Source organism: Asparagus officinalis, chromosome 1, assembly GCF_001876935.1.
Source record: "Asparagus officinalis chromosome 1, Aspof.V1, whole genome shotgun sequence".
Lineage (NCBI taxonomy): Eukaryota > Viridiplantae > Streptophyta > Magnoliopsida > Asparagales > Asparagaceae > Asparagus > Asparagus officinalis.
In genome coordinates, this window is record NC_033794.1 from 63903349 (window position 1) to 63918944 (window position 15596).

General features: G+C 49.9%; 1 protein-coding gene across 1 annotated transcript in view; it reads right to left on the reverse strand.

The window, feature by feature from the left end:
* Positions 2490 to 15596, reverse strand: part of LOC109835164 (CCA tRNA nucleotidyltransferase, mitochondrial-like) — a 31586-nt gene continuing 18479 nt past the window's right edge. Inside the window, exon 5 of the mRNA XM_020403156.1 lies at positions 2490 to 2545. Within this exon, the coding sequence (XP_020258745.1) occupies positions 2490 to 2545 (56 nt within the window). The remainder of the gene's footprint in view (positions 2546 to 15596) is intronic.

Here is a 15596-nt window from a genome sequence, read left to right on the forward strand (position 1 = left end):
GACTTGGGTGACCCGCGGGCTGGAGGGTCAGATTTGGGTGACCCGCGGCTTGAAGGGTCAGACTTGAGTGTGAAGTGATCCGTAATTTTTAATCTTTTCGGCCGCCGTCTTGGACTTTGGCCTCCAAGTTTGATGCAGCCTTGGTTGTTTCGTGGCTATATCCTTCTTCTGCATCTTTTGTGCCTTTTGCACAAGAATTCGCGTGTGCGCGAGTAGTACGCGATGCTCTTGAATGCGTTCCTCAAGGGTCAAACGGGTCCTTTTGACTTGGATCCATTCATTCGTTGAGGACTTAGAGGGTTGGTCATTCATCCGCTGTTGGGATGCTTGACGCTCCTTGAATTTCAGATCCGCTTCATAACGGATCCCGTCTATAGGCTCCAAAGCCTTGGCGAATTGGCGCGCGAGGGGTTGGCGCTGCCTTTGGCGGGCTCTTTTCGATAAAGTAGGCACGCCTTCAGTACTCAACTCCTTGATTGAGGAGGAGTTCAGATCTGTAACTCTGACTTCATTGGAGGCCGGAGGGGCATTACGAGGTGCAACCATTACAGCAACAAGGGGGTTGATCTTTCTGTGCTTGCGAATTCATTACAACTTCGGGCGTTATAATAAATTCAAAACAAAGATAGCCTTTTTATAAGACTTTCAATACAATGAAAATAGATTACAACTCTCTTTCAAACAACACGTAACAGGTGTTTATCGCCTATTGCTTTCGCGGGATCTTTGCCTGTGCCGGGGTTTATCCGTGGATCACCTACGGATCGGATCCGGTTGACAGAAAATTGACAAAGCTTCTACTTTACCAAGAAAGTATTCTCTTGAAGCTCTGAAATCGACCAAGCGAAATCAGTAGCTCTTCTCGAGATTAAGACCAAGCCTAATCTCAAGGAACGGACTGACGGGGCTTCAGATCTCTCAAACTCTCCCTCTTTATGCTGAAGAACTTTGCCGAGATCAGTTAGCCTCCTCTAAAATTCGTGCTCCCTTGCTCTCCAACTCGGCAGCACCTCCTCGTCTTGATAAAATTCTGCCCCTGTGAAATGAGCTCCTAGGCCTGTATTTATAGGCTTCAGATACGGGTCTTCGGATGAGAATAAACAATTTGGCCTTATCTTCAGTTAATAATGACCTAACCATGTTTGTGGATGATATCAAGTCAGTTGGGAACCCCTGGAACAGATAAATCCCAAGAAAACAGCACAAAACCATCAAAAACGTGTTTTCGGGTTAGAATTACATGAAACGGCTTGTACTGAACCGCGTCGGACGGATCCGTCCCGCGCCGACGCGGGTCGGAATGATCCGTCCCGCGCCAACGCGGGTCGAAATGATCTCTCCCACGCTGGCGTGGGTCGGACGGATCCGTCCCGCGCTGGCACGGGTCCGCCAGCGTTGTCTCGCGTGGTTGTGGATTAACCGCCTCAGCTGAACTTCTTCTTTTTGGCACTTTGCGACTTTTCGGGACTTGTACTTTCTGTCTCTTTATTTACTTGTCCATCGTGTTGACTTGTACACTCCGCGCGCGTTGACTGAAGCGCGCGCGTTGACTGACGTGCACGTGTTGACTAACGTACGTGCGTTGACTGAGGTGTGTGGGCTGACTGACGTGCGCAGTGGCCAATTAGATAATTCTTCTTGAATCGTCCACTCTTTGTTTCGAGCTGTGTGCGGACACCTATAGGTATTTTTTAGACGCCTACAGTTTATTACAAACTGCGGCTTATAAGCACACAATTTCTGAATGGGATGATTACATGCAAGAATTAGCATCGATCGATCAAAGGGCTTATGTTACTACAATTGAATACTCCCCAGAGAGATGGACAAACACTTATTTCCCTGGTATAAGGCATGATACCATTGTTTAAACTTTAATTGTTAAGGTTACATTTTAGTTGTTATGGTTACAGTTATGTTGTTAAGATTATAGTTATGTTGTTAAAATCACAGTTTGGTTGTTAAGAGTACAGTTTTGTTGTGAATGTTACAGTTTCATTATTAAGTCTACAAATTTGTTGTTAATATTAGGTTTTGGTTGTTAAGGGCACAGTTTTGTTGTTAAGATTACAGTTTTATTGTTACGTCTACAAATTTGTTGTTAAAGTTAGATTTTGGTTGTTATGGTTAGAGTTTTGTTGTTAAGTTTAATTTTTTTGTTGTTAAGGTTATGTTTTGTTTGTTAAGGTTAGAGTTTTGTTGTTAAGTTTACCGTTTCGTTGTTAAGGTTAAGTTTTAGTTGTTAAGGTTATGTTTTAGTTGTTATGCTTACATCTTAGTTGTTAAGGTTACAGGCAAACTTATAAAAAAAATTATGTGATTTACAGGTATGACCATGTTACTTCGAACGTTGTTGGGTCCTTCAATAGTTTGATAAGAAAGGCACAAATATTATGTATCTTACCCTTGGTGGAGATGATATGAAAGAAAATCATGGAGCGCCTGCATGAAAGAAGGCTTATGGCAACGAAATGGTCTAGATAATTATGTCAGGTTGAAGGGACTTCCCTCTCAATCTTAATGTCAGCCACGATCTGTAGAGTACCTGATTCAAAAAAAAATAGAAGATTCAAAATATAATTATGAAAAAACAACCACTATCTAACCTTAACAACTAATCCATATACTTAACAATCAATCCATAAACTTAACAACCAATCCTTAAAATTAATAATCAATCAATATACTTAACAATCAATCTCTACCATTAACAATCAATCTCTAACCTTAACAACAAATCCCTGACATTAACAACCAATCCTAACCCTAACAACCAATTTGTAACCTTAACAACCAATTTATAATTTTAACAACTATGCAATATAATTCACAAGTAATGAAAAAAGGATCTAACCTATACAAGTTTGCATCTCCATCGCTGGGTTGGACACCTCTCCCGTCAGCCTCTTATTGTTATATACAATGAGGATGTTGCATCGGGCATTGCTCAACTCCTCTCTCAGCCTTCTCACTTGTGCAGACAGAGAAGCCACTTTTATAGATAAAAAAGTTATCTCTAGTCGGTCGGGAGCAATCTAATCTTTCAATTTCTTCTTATTGTCGCGACGTAATTTTGATTCATTATCACGATCCTCTTCCAATAGCTCACTTGCTGAGGCAATTCCATTTGATCAACTGCCTCATTGCGTTGCTTGATCGCTTCATCAATATTATGTGGCATATGTTAGACCCTTGTAGGTGTAAATTTTGATCTCCCGAAAATAGGGAACTTCGTTTGTATTAATAAGAAGACTTATTACAAACTAATAAATCAAATGTTTACAACAGAAGCGGGGGGAAGGCCCTCCTTGTTTAACGTGGGTTCCTCGGTGGCGATAGGACGCCTCGCTCGGTGCTCGTGCCGAGTCTACTTCCCTTGGACGATCCGATCAAAGTTGCTGCCGGAGCTTCAGTACACAGTAGAAACTCGGTTCGATGGAGTTTGGGTCTTCTAGTTCACCGGCGATCGGGGCTCAGAACTAGGAAGTGGCGCTGCAATGCAAAAGTGATGCAGAGAGCTTGTCGTCGACTCCGTTGGGAGTCGAGAGCCAGTGGTTCAGTTAACTGATTGAATTAATCAATTAACTATGTGTGAACCTCCTTCCTGTAGCCGGGCGAGGTTCTTAAATAGAGGAGAGATGGCGTGGCCGCTCCTTGAATCATGGGATGTGACCATACACTATTGAGAGACATCTTGTCGCTCTTCTGTACTACGAACCGTCACTCGATGGGTCGTGTTTCACGTCCTGTCGCCTAGGAGCGGTCGTCCATTACTCGAGTGGATTGGGCCAGCTCACTGTGCGCTGGCGGTTCCAGCTCTTGACTTGGACCGATGAGCTGAGTTGCATTTATGAACGCGCAGGTTGATCTGGCATCTGTCCGATCACTCGTACCGTGAGCGGTCACTCGACGGGCCTGGAGTACCGTGTCTTCTCTCTTCAGACCGAGAGAGGTGGGAAAGCGGGTTCCTGGTACTCGAGTGGGCTTGGACAGCTCGCCGGGTGCTGGCGGATCCGGCTCTTGACTCAGACAGCCGAGGTGAGCTGCATTTATGAATGTTCAGGTCGACTCGATACCTGCCCAATCATTCATACTGTGAGCGGCCGCTTGACGGTCTTGGGGTACTGTGCCCTCTCCCTTGATTTGTGGGATTTGACCACTAATGTAACTATTCTCATACTCCAAGTGGGGAGTTGACAGTGAGCTGGCGAGTCTGCAGCTTGGTTTTGCAGTCGAGCTTAGGACTGCATGCAGACTTGGGTCTGCAGGCGAGCTTGCAGGAGAACTGGGTCTGCAGGCGAGCTCAGGTGCGCAGGCAGACTTGGGTCTGCAGGCGAGCTAGCAGGCGAATTGGGTCTGCAGGCGAGCTCAGGTGCGCAGGCAGACTTGGGTCTTGATCGCGCAGGCGAAATTCGAGCTGCAGGCGAGCTCCTGAGCATGGATCGAAGAATAGGCCGTAACTTTCAAACCGTAAGTCGGAATTGGACGAATTATATATGAAAATCGCCTATCTCGACGAGATGGGGCCATCCGAACCGAGCCAAAGGCTTCGGTTTGCTTCGGTTTGGGAGATATCTGCGTTTTCCCCTTTTTCTGCTATTTCGGGCGAGGTTTTAGCAGTTTTATTCTGAACTTCTCTGATAAGGATTAAAGGCAATTTTTATTGCCTACAAAACCCCCTCCAAAGTTTTCAGACCTGAATCGGGCCGCATGGGGTCTGGAACACTTTGGATATGAAGACCCATAAAGTGATCCCTGCTCAGATGGAGTGAGGAGTCCTCCAACAAGCTCGGTGAAGCTGACCTCTTCGCTCGCAGCTGATGATCGCCTTCTAGGATTTTGAGCAAACCCTCAGCTATCAACGGACTTGATTCGTCTTTACCAACTGCCGTTTGAGTTGGACTAGCCATGCTCTTGCCCTTAGCATGGTAAGTTGTCGAGGAGTCTCTCTTAGGCTCAATGCTAAAATTTCTCCTCTATCCTTAGCCTTTCGAGGCGTTTGGATTTAAGGGAGCAGTTTAACCTCGTATACCAGTCGGAGGGTAGGAGCAGTTTAAGTTGGAGTGGAGGGAACAATTTATACTCGTATACCCGTTGGAGTCTAGGGGGGAAGCTTATCTTCTCTTAGGGCAAAGATGAAGACGAACCCTGATTTGTCTTCTTTTGGGGCAAAGATGAACCCTGAAATAGCAGCACATCGCATAGTAGGCCACTATCAAACAACAACGCCTTTTATGGGAAAGACGGTGCTGGGAGAATCAAATCGTTCAGGGACGTATGAGTGTGACGATTGATTGGACAACATCATTTGCGGGAATGATGGTGTCGGCTATCAGAGGTAATCGTTAACATGATAAGAATTGCCGCGATCGGAGCGACTTTGAGGACCTACCATCCTTTTGAAGAGGATTGGTAAGTTGATTTTGTCAGAGGTGTAGTGTTAACATGACAGTGGGAGTTTATTGCGATTTGAGCAACTCTATGGACCTACCATCCTATTGAAGAGGACTGGTAAGTTGATTTGTCAGAGGTAACTGTTAACGTGACAGATTTGGGGGTCCCGCCATCCTATTGAAGAGGATTGGCGGGGGATTGTGGCTTTGGTCCTAACTATCTGAAGGTTTGACCAAGTGGGAGTTTGATGCAGCCCACCTGAACTGCTAGTATTGCCTGTTTTGAGCGGTTCGCCATAAATGGAAACCTGGCTCAGGAAGTGGGGCTCACCTAACTGTTAGGCTCGCCTGATTTGAGCGGTTCGCCGAAACTGGGAACCTGGCTCAAAGAGATGGGCTCGCCTAAACTGTTAAGCTCGCCTGATTTGAGCGGTTCGCCGAAACTGGGAACCTGGCTCAAAGAGATGAGCTCGCCTCAACTGTTAAGCTCGCCTGATTTGAGCGGTTCGCCGAAACTGGGAACCTGGCTCAAAGAGATGAGCTCGCCTCAACTGTTAAGCTCGCCTGATTTGAGCGGTTCGCCGAAACTGGGAACCTGGCTCAAAGAGATGAGCTCGCCTCAACTGTTAAGCTCGCCTGATTTGAGCGGTTCGCCGAAACTGGGAACCTGGCTCAAAGAGATGAGCTCGCCTCAACTGTTAAGCTCGCCTGATTTGAGCGGTTCGCCGAAACTGGGAACCTGGCTCAAAGAGATGAGCTCGCCTCAACTGTTAAGCTCGCCTGATTTGAGCGGTTCGCCGAAACTGGGAACCTGGCTCAAAGAGATGAGCTCGCCTCAACTGTTAAGCTCGCCTGATTTGAGCGGTTCGCCGAAACTGGGAACCTGGCTCAAAGAGATGAGCTCGCCTCAACTGTTAAGCTCGCCTGATTTGAGCGGTTCGCCGAAACTGGGAACCTGGCTCAAAGAGATGAGCTCGCCTCAACTGTTAAGCTCGCCTGATTTGAGCGGTTCGCCGAAACTGGGAACCTGGCTCAAAGAGATGAGCTCGCCTCAACTGTTAAGCTCGCCTGATTTGAGCGGTTCGCCGAAACTGGGAACCTGGCTCAAAGAGATGAGCTCGCCTCAACTGTTAAGCTCGCCTGATTTGAGCGGTTCGCCGAAACTGGGAACCTGGCTCAAAGAGATGAGCTCGCCTCAACTGTTAAGCTCGCCTGATTTGAGCGGTTCGCCGAAACTGGGAACCTGGCTCAAAGAGATGAGCTCGCCTCAACTGTTAAGCTCGCCTGATTTGAGCGGTTCGCCGAAACTGGGAACCTGGCTCAAAGAGATGAGCTCGCCTCAACTGTTAAGCTCGCCTGATTTGAGCGGTTCGCCGAAACTGGGAACCTGGCTCAAAGAGATGAGCTCGCCTCAACTGTTAAGCTCGCCTGATTTGAGCGGTTCGCCGAAACTGGGAACCTGGCTCAAAGAGATGAGCTCGCCTCAACTGTTAAGCTCGCCTGATTTGAGCGGTTCGCCGAAACTGGGAACCTGGCTCAAAGAGATGAGCTCGCCTCAACTGTTAAGCTCGCCTGATTTGAGCGGTTCGCCGAAACTGGGAACCTGGCTCAAAGAGATGAGCTCGCCTCAACTGTTAAGCTCGCCTGATTTGAGCGGTTCGCCGAAACTGGGAACCTGGCTCAAAGAGATGAGCTCGCCTCAACTGTTAAGCTCGCCTGATTTGAGCGGTTCGCCGAAACTGGGAACCTGGCTCAAAGAGATGAGCTCGCCTCAACTGTTAAGCTCGCCTGATTTGAGCGGTTCGCCGAAACTGGGAACCTGGCTCAAAGAGATGAGCTCGCCTCAACTGTTAAGCTCGCCTGATTTGAGCGGTTCGCCGAAACTGGGAACCTGGCTCAAAGAGATGAGCTCGCCTCAACTGTTAAGCTCGCCTGATTTGAGCGGTTCGCCGAAACTGGGAACCTGGCTCAAAGAGATGAGCTCGCCTCAACTGTTAAGCTCGCCTGATTTGAGCGGTTCGCCGAAACTGGGAACCTGGCTCAAAGAGATGAGCTCGCCTCAACTGTTAAGCTCGCCTGATTTGAGCGGTTCGCCGAAACTGGGAACCTGGCTCAAAGAGATGAGCTCGCCTCAACTGTTAAGCTCGCCTGATTTGAGCGGTTCGCCGAAACTGGGAACCTGGCTCAAAGAGATGAGCTCGCCTCAACTGTTAAGCTCGCCTGATTTGAGCGGTTCGCCGAAACTGGGAACCTGGCTCAAAGAGATGAGCTCGCCTCAACTGTTAAGCTCGCCTGATTTGAGCGGTTCGCCGAAACTGGGAACCTGGCTCAAAGAGATGAGCTCGCCTCAACTGTTAAGCTCGCCTGATTTGAGCGGTTCGCCGAAACTGGGAACCTGGCTCAAAGAGATGAGCTCGCCTCAACTGTTAAGCTCGCCTGATTTGAGCGGTTCGCCGAAACTGGGAACCTGGCTCAAAGAGATGAGCTCGCCTCAACTGTTAAGCTCGCCTGATTTGAGCGGTTCGCCGAAACTGGGAACCTGGCTCAAAGAGATGAGCTCGCCTCAACTGTTAAGCTCGCCTGATTTGAGCGGTTCGCCGAAACTGGGAACCTGGCTCAAAGAGATGAGCTCGCCTCAACTGTTAAGCTCGCCTGATTTGAGCGGTTCGCCGAAACTGGGAACCTGGCTCAAAGAGATGAGCTCGCCTCAACTGTTAAGCTCGCCTGATTTGAGCGGTTCGCCGAAACTGGGAACCTGGCTCAAAGAGATGAGCTCGCCTCAACTGTTAAGCTCGCCTGATTTGAGCGGTTCGCCGAAACTGGGAACCTGGCTCAAAGAGATGAGCTCGCCTCAACTGTTAAGCTCGCCTGATTTGAGCGGTTCGCCGAAACTGGGAACCTGGCTCAAAGAGATGAGCTCGCCTCAACTGTTAAGCTCGCCTGATTTGAGCGGTTCGCCGAAACTGGGAACCTGGCTCAAAGAGATGAGCTCGCCTCAACTGTTAAGCTCGCCTGATTTGAGCGGTTCGCCGAAACTGGGAACCTGGCTCAAAGAGATGAGCTCGCCTCAACTGTTAAGCTCGCCTGATTTGAGCGGTTCGCCGAAACTGGGAACCTGGCTCAAAGAGATGAGCTCGCCTCAACTGTTAAGCTCGCCTGATTTGAGCGGTTCGCCGAAACTGGGAACCTGGCTCAAAGAGATGAGCTCGCCTCAACTGTTAAGCTCGCCTGATTTGAGCGGTTCGCCGAAACTGGGAACCTGGCTCAAAGAGATGAGCTCGCCTCAACTGTTAAGCTCGCCTGATTTGAGCGGTTCGCCGAAACTGGGAACCTGGCTCAAAGAGATGAGCTCGCCTCAACTGTTAAGCTCGCCTGATTTGAGCGGTTCGCCGAAACTGGGAACCTGGCTCAAAGAGATGAGCTCGCCTCAACTGTTAAGCTCGCCTGATTTGAGCGGTTCGCCGAAACTGGGAACCTGGCTCAAAGAGATGAGCTCGCCTCAACTGTTAAGCTCGCCTGATTTGAGCGGTTCGCCGAAACTGGGAACCTGGCTCAAAGAGATGAGCTCGCCTCAACTGTTAAGCTCGCCTGATTTGAGCGGTTCGCCGAAACTGGGAACCTGGCTCAAAGAGATGAGCTCGCCTCAACTGTTAAGCTCGCCTGATTTGAGCGGTTCGCCGAAACTGGGAACCTGGCTCAAAGAGATGAGCTCGCCTCAACTGTTAAGCTCGCCTGATTTGAGCGGTTCGCCGAAACTGGGAACCTGGCTCAAAGAGATGAGCTCGCCTCAACTGTTAAGCTCGCCTGATTTGAGCGGTTCGCCGAAACTGGGAACCTGGCTCAAAGAGATGAGCTCGCCTCAACTGTTAAGCTCGCCTGATTTGAGCGGTTCGCCGAAACTGGGAACCTGGCTCAAAGAGATGAGCTCGCCTCAACTGTTAAGCTCGCCTGATTTGAGCGGTTCGCCGAAACTGGGAACCTGGCTCAAAGAGATGAGCTCGCCTCAACTGTTAAGCTCGCCTGATTTGAGCGGTTCGCCGAAACTGGGAACCTGGCTCAAAGAGATGAGCTCGCCTCAACTGTTAAGCTCGCCTGATTTGAGCGGTTCGCCGAAACTGGGAACCTGGCTCAAAGAGATGAGCTCGCCTCAACTGTTAAGCTCGCCTGATTTGAGCGGTTCGCCGAAACTGGGAACCTGGCTCAAAGAGATGAGCTCGCCTCAACTGTTAAGCTCGCCTGATTTGAGCGGTTCGCCGAAACTGGGAACCTGGCTCAAAGAGATGAGCTCGCCTCAACTGTTAAGCTCGCCTGATTTGAGCGGTTCGCCGAAACTGGGAACCTGGCTCAAAGAGATGAGCTCGCCTCAACTGTTAAGCTCGCCTGATTTGAGCGGTTCGCCGAAACTGGGAACCTGGCTCAAAGAGATGAGCTCGCCTCAACTGTTAAGCTCGCCTGATTTGAGCGGTTCGCCGAAACTGGGAACCTGGCTCAAAGAGATGAGCTCGCCTCAACTGTTAAGCTCGCCTGATTTGAGCGGTTCGCCGAAACTGGGAACCTGGCTCAAAGAGATGAGCTCGCCTCAACTGTTAAGCTCGCCTGATTTGAGCGGTTCGCCGAAACTGGGAACCTGGCTCAAAGAGATGAGCTCGCCTCAACTGTTAAGCTCGCCTGATTTGAGCGGTTCGCCGAAACTGGGAACCTGGCTCAAAGAGATGAGCTCGCCTCAACTGTTAAGCTCGCCTGATTTGAGCGGCAGGTGCCCTTGGTTCGCCAAAATTGAACACCTTGCTCACAGAGTGGGACTCGCCTAAACTGCTAGGCTCGCCCGATTTGAGCGGTTCGCCAAAACTGGGAACCTGGCTCAAGAGATTGGGCTTGCCTAAGCCGTTAGGCTCGCCTGATTTGAGCGGTTCGCCGAAGCTGGGAACCTGGCTCAAAGAGATGGGTTCGCCTAAACTGCTAGGCTCGCCCGATTCGAGCGGTTCGCCAAAAATGGGAACCTGGCTCAAGAGGTTGATTCGCCTCAAGCCTGAATAATAATTCAGGCTGTCGTGGGGGATGAGGGATTGCGCCTCGAGACGAGCGAGAGCTTTTCGTCGCCGCTGTTTGGATCTTTTTGAACGAGGAGCGTTCATGTCGACGACGGAGGCATATTCTGCGTCGACACAAATGGTTGATTCCTCTTGCACAGGGGTCTGCGAGGATCGTTCATCGACCCATTCAGCAGCCCCTAGACCTGCATTCTCGAATCTCGGCTCGGCCTCAACTGGTTCGGGGGGAAAAGAACCCCCTGCCTCGGCTTGGGTAGATCCCTCAGGCTTGGTTGCCTCAGCCTCTTGGGGCTGGGCCACCCGCACGACTCTGCAACCATCGCGAGATGTATTGCTGCGAGAAGAGGACGATTGTAAGTACCCTTCGAATTTGATCACAAGGGACTCAACAGTAGTCCCTGCAGCAACTTCGTCAGACTGCGCCACCACCAATTCATCTGAATGAACGGATTCTCCCACTGTGGTCGCCATCTTCTGTAGGGTGAAAATTTGATTCTTCCGAAGAAAGGAGTTTCGTTTGTATTTATAAGAAAGCTTATTACAAACTAACAAATCAAATGTTTACAACAGAAGCAGAGGGAAGGCCCTCTTTGTTTTGTGTGGGGACTTTAGGTGGCGATAGGATGCCTCGCTCGGTGCTCGTGCCGAGTCTGCTTCCCTTGGACGATCCGATCGAAGTTGCTGCCGGAGCTTCGGTTCTCAAATGAGGGAGCCTTTGGCAAAGGTCCAGGTTCAACCTTTGGGAGATTAGCCAGCAGAATATGCAACGGCCAATCCCCCTTCTTCATGCTGCTGAAGATGGGTTTTAACAGGCAAGGGATGGCATGGGCTATCCCTTGATTCATGGGATTTGACCACTAATAGAGGTGAGGGAGATAGCTTGACTGCTCCTTGAATTATGGGATGTGACCACACGTTGTTCGGAGACGTCCTGCTGTTCATTCGTACCGTCAATGGTCATTCGAAGAGCTGTGCTCTGCATCACGCTACATAGGAGTGGGAAAGCCCCTCCTCGTATGCGTGACAACGGCTGTCAGATGCTTGCGTGGATCTGACCAACCACCGAGCGTTGGCGGCTCTCGTCCCTTCACCTGGACAACTGAGGTGAGCCGCATTTATGAGGGTGCAGGCTGTTTCGGCGCCTGTCCGCTCATTCGTACTGTGGACGGCCATCTGACGGGCCTGGAGTATTGTGCCCTCTCCCTTGATTTGTGGGATTTGACCACTGATGTAACTGTTCCCATACTCCAAGTGGGCAGTTGACAGTGAGCTGGCGAGTCTGCAGCTTGGGTCTGCAGGCGAGCTTAGGACTGCAGGCAGACTTGGGTCTGCAGGCGAGCTTGCAGGCGAGCTGAGTCTGCAGGCGAGTTTGGGACTGCGGGCAGACTTGGGGTCTGCAGGCGGATTTGATACTGCAGGCGAACTGGGTCTGCAGGCGAGCTCGAGTGTGCAGGCGAGCTTGGGTCTTGATTGTGCAGGCGAAATTCGAGCTGCAGGCGAGCTCCTGAGCATGGATCGAAGAATAGGCCGTAACTTTCAAACCGTAAGTCGGAATTGGACGAGTTATATATGAAAATCGCCTATCTCGACGAGATGGGGCCATCCGAACCTAGCCAAGGACTTAGGTTCGCTTCCTCCGTTTCGCCAAATTCCTTACGGTTTGGGAGATATCTGCGTTTTCCCCTTTTTCTGCTATTTCGGGCGAGGTTTTAGCAGTTTTATTCTGAACTTCTCTGATAAGGATTAAAGGCAATTTTTATTGCCTACAAAACCCCCTCCAAAGTTTTCAGACCTGAATCGGGCCGCATGGGGTCTGGAACACTTTGGATATGAAGACCCATAAAGTGATCCCTGCTCTTCACTCGCAGCTGATGATCGCCTTCTAGGATTTTGAGCAAACCCTCAGCTATCAACGGACTTGATTTGTCTTTACCAACTGCCGTTTGAGTTGGACTAGCCATGCTCTTGCCCTTAGCATGGTAAGTTATCGAGGAGTTTCTCTTAGGCTTAATGCTAAAATTTCTCCTCTATCCTTAGCCTTTTGAGGCGTTTGGATTAAGGGAGTAGTTTAACATCGTATACCAGTCGGAGGGTAGGAGCAGTTTAGACTCATGCACCAGTTGGAGTGGAGGGAACAATTTATACTCGTATACCCGTTGGAGTCTAGGGGGGAAGCTTATCTTCTCTTAGGGCAAAGATGAAGACGAACCCTGATTTGTCTTCTTTTGGGGCAAAGATGAACCCTGAAATAGCAGCACATCGCATAGTAGGCCACTATCAAACAACAACGCCTTTTATGGGAAAGACGGTGCTGGGAGAATCAAATCGTTCAGGGACGTATGAGTATGACGACTGATCGGACAACGTTATTTACGGGAATGACGGTGTCGGCTATCAGAGGTAATCGTTAACATGATAAGAATTGCCGCGATCGGAGCGACTTTGAGGACCTACCATCCTTTTGAAGAGGATTGGTAAGTTGATTTTGTCAGAGGTGTAGTGTTAACATGACAGTGGGAGTTTATTGCGATTTGAGCAACTCTATGGACCTACCATCCTATTGAAGAGGACTGGTAAGTTGATTCGTCAGAGGTGATCGTTAACATGACAGTGGGGGTCCCGCCATCCTATTGAAGAGGATTGGCGGGGGATTGTGGCTTTGGTCCTAACTATCTGAAGGTTTGACCAAGTGGGAGTTTGATGCAGCCCACCTGAACTGCTAGTCTCGCCTGTTTTGAGCGGTTCGCCGTAAATGGAAACCTGGCTCAAGAAGTGGGACTCGCCTAACTGTTAGGCTCGCCTGATTTGAGCGGTTCGCCCGTACTGGGAACCTGGCTCAAGAAGTGGAAGTGTGGGGAATAGTTTAACCTCTTATACCAGTTGGAGGATCAGAAGAAGCAGTTTATACTCGTGTACTTGTCGGAGTGTAAGGGGACTAACAGAGGTGATTGTTAACGTGATAGCTTTGTGGGCCCGCCGTCCTATTGAAGAGGACTAATGGGGGAAATTTGGAGGAGACTATCAGAGGTAATAGTTAACTTGATAGTTTTAAAAGATCCATTGTCAAGTTAAATGAGACTGATGGAGACCTGACTATCAGAGGTAACAGTTAACTTGATAGTTTTGTGGGCCCGCCGTCCTATTGAAGAGGACTAACGGGGGAAATTTGGAGGCTATGAGGAAATGGTCTCCATTACCTGGTCATCATCCCCTCGAAATTCATGCGGGTCTTCGTCACCCATATGCTTGAGCATGCTCTCGACTTGTTCTCCTTGGCGGAGTAAGTCTTTCCATGAGCGAGCTTCAACAACGCCCATATTGGACAGAACGCTGATGGAGAGATTGTTCCGGCACATCTCGATGAGCGTGGCCTCGGAAACTCGATCGCGGGAATGCAACGATCGGTTTCTGAATCTCTTGACAAAGCTGCTTACAGACTCTGTCTTCCTCTGCTTCACAGTTAGCAGGGTGGCCATAGATACTTCGGTGTCATCGTCGAAGAATCTGGCCACGAAGAGCCTTTCCATGTCCTTCCAGCAGGTGATGGACCCGGGCTCCAATCTGCGAAATCATTCGAAAGCGACCCCCTTGAGGGTACCAATGAATAGTCGGGTCATAATGGGATCGTTCCCCACTATGTGTCCAGTTTGCGCCTGGAAGTAGTAGATGTGCTGGGTAGGAGAACCCTTGCCATTGAACTGTAGGAGGTCCAGCGGCTCGAACTTTGCCGGGTAGGAGACCGCATCCCATTCAATTGGATACGGTCTGACAACCCCCAGCTTGTTCACATGCTTCTGGAGCTTCAAGGCATCGAGTTGACTTTGGAGATCGTCAAATCTCTTGTCTCTTGGGTTATTGCCCAAAGATGACGCTCCTCTAGATGCCTCGGATGAGGAGTGAGAAGGAGTAGGCACCCGCTCTTTGTGCTTCAAGGATTTATGCGAAGCCCGCGAAGCCCTCTCTCTCTTCCTCTTCTTCTCGCTCAGGAGCTGCTCCAACATCTCCTTTAGGGAGTCGATGGTTGCTTGTTGCTCGTCGAGCCTCCTAGACATCTCCTCAGGGATGTCAGTCATGTGCACATTTGTGTGCTTGCCCTGAACTGAGCTTGAAGTCTCCGACATTGCCACTGCTGAGCAATCGTCGTCGTCGTCGTCGTCAGAGACGGACGTCAGACCCGTGCAGGCAAACGAGGTGGCCACCCCCATTTGGGCGTGAGCGTGTTGGCGAGGTTCATGCTGGCGAGGTTCGCCCGTCAGGCGAGATTGGCACAGTGTGCCTGCGCCTGTCTGGCGAGCTGTTGCTTCGCCTTTCTGGCGATCTTGGGCCGTCAGGCGAGCTTGGTGAAGTTCGCTTGTTTGACGAAGCCCTCTTAAACTGCAGAGTTCGCCAGGTGCCCTTGGTTCGCCAAAATTGAGCACCTTGCTCACAGAGTGGGGCTCGCTTAAACTGCTAGGCTCGCCCGATTTGAGCGGTTCGCCAAAAATGGAAACCTGGCTCAAGAGGTTGGGCTCGCCTAAACTGCTAGGCTTGCCCGATTTGAGCGGTTTGCCAAAATCGGGAACCTGGCTCAAAGAGATGGGCTCGCCTAAACTGCTAGGCTCGCCTGATTTGAGCGGTTCGCCAAAAATGGGAACCTGGCTCAAAAGGTTGATTCCCCCCAAGCCTGAATAATAATTCAGGCTGTCGTGGGGGCGAGATGTATTGCCGCCAGAAGAGGACGATTGTAAGTACCCCTCGAATTTGATCACAAGGGACTCAACAGTAGTCCCTACAACAACTTCGTCAAACTGCGCCACCACCAATTCATCTGAATGAACGGATTCTCCCACTGTGGTTGCCATCTTCTGTATGGTGTAAATTTGATTTCCTGGAAACAGGGAGTGTTCGTTTGTATTAATAAGAAGGCTTATTACAAACTAATAAATCAAATGTTTACAACAGAAGCGGAGGGAAGGCCCTCCTTGTTTAACGTGGGTTCCTCGGTGGCGATAGGACGCCTCGCTCGATGCTCGTGTCGAGTCTGCTCCCTTGGACGATTCGATCGAAGTTGCTGCCGGAGCTTCAGTTCTCAAATGAGGGAGCCTTTGGCAAAGGTCCAGGTTCAACCTTTGGGAGATTAGCCAGCAGAATATGCAACGGCCAATCCCCCCTT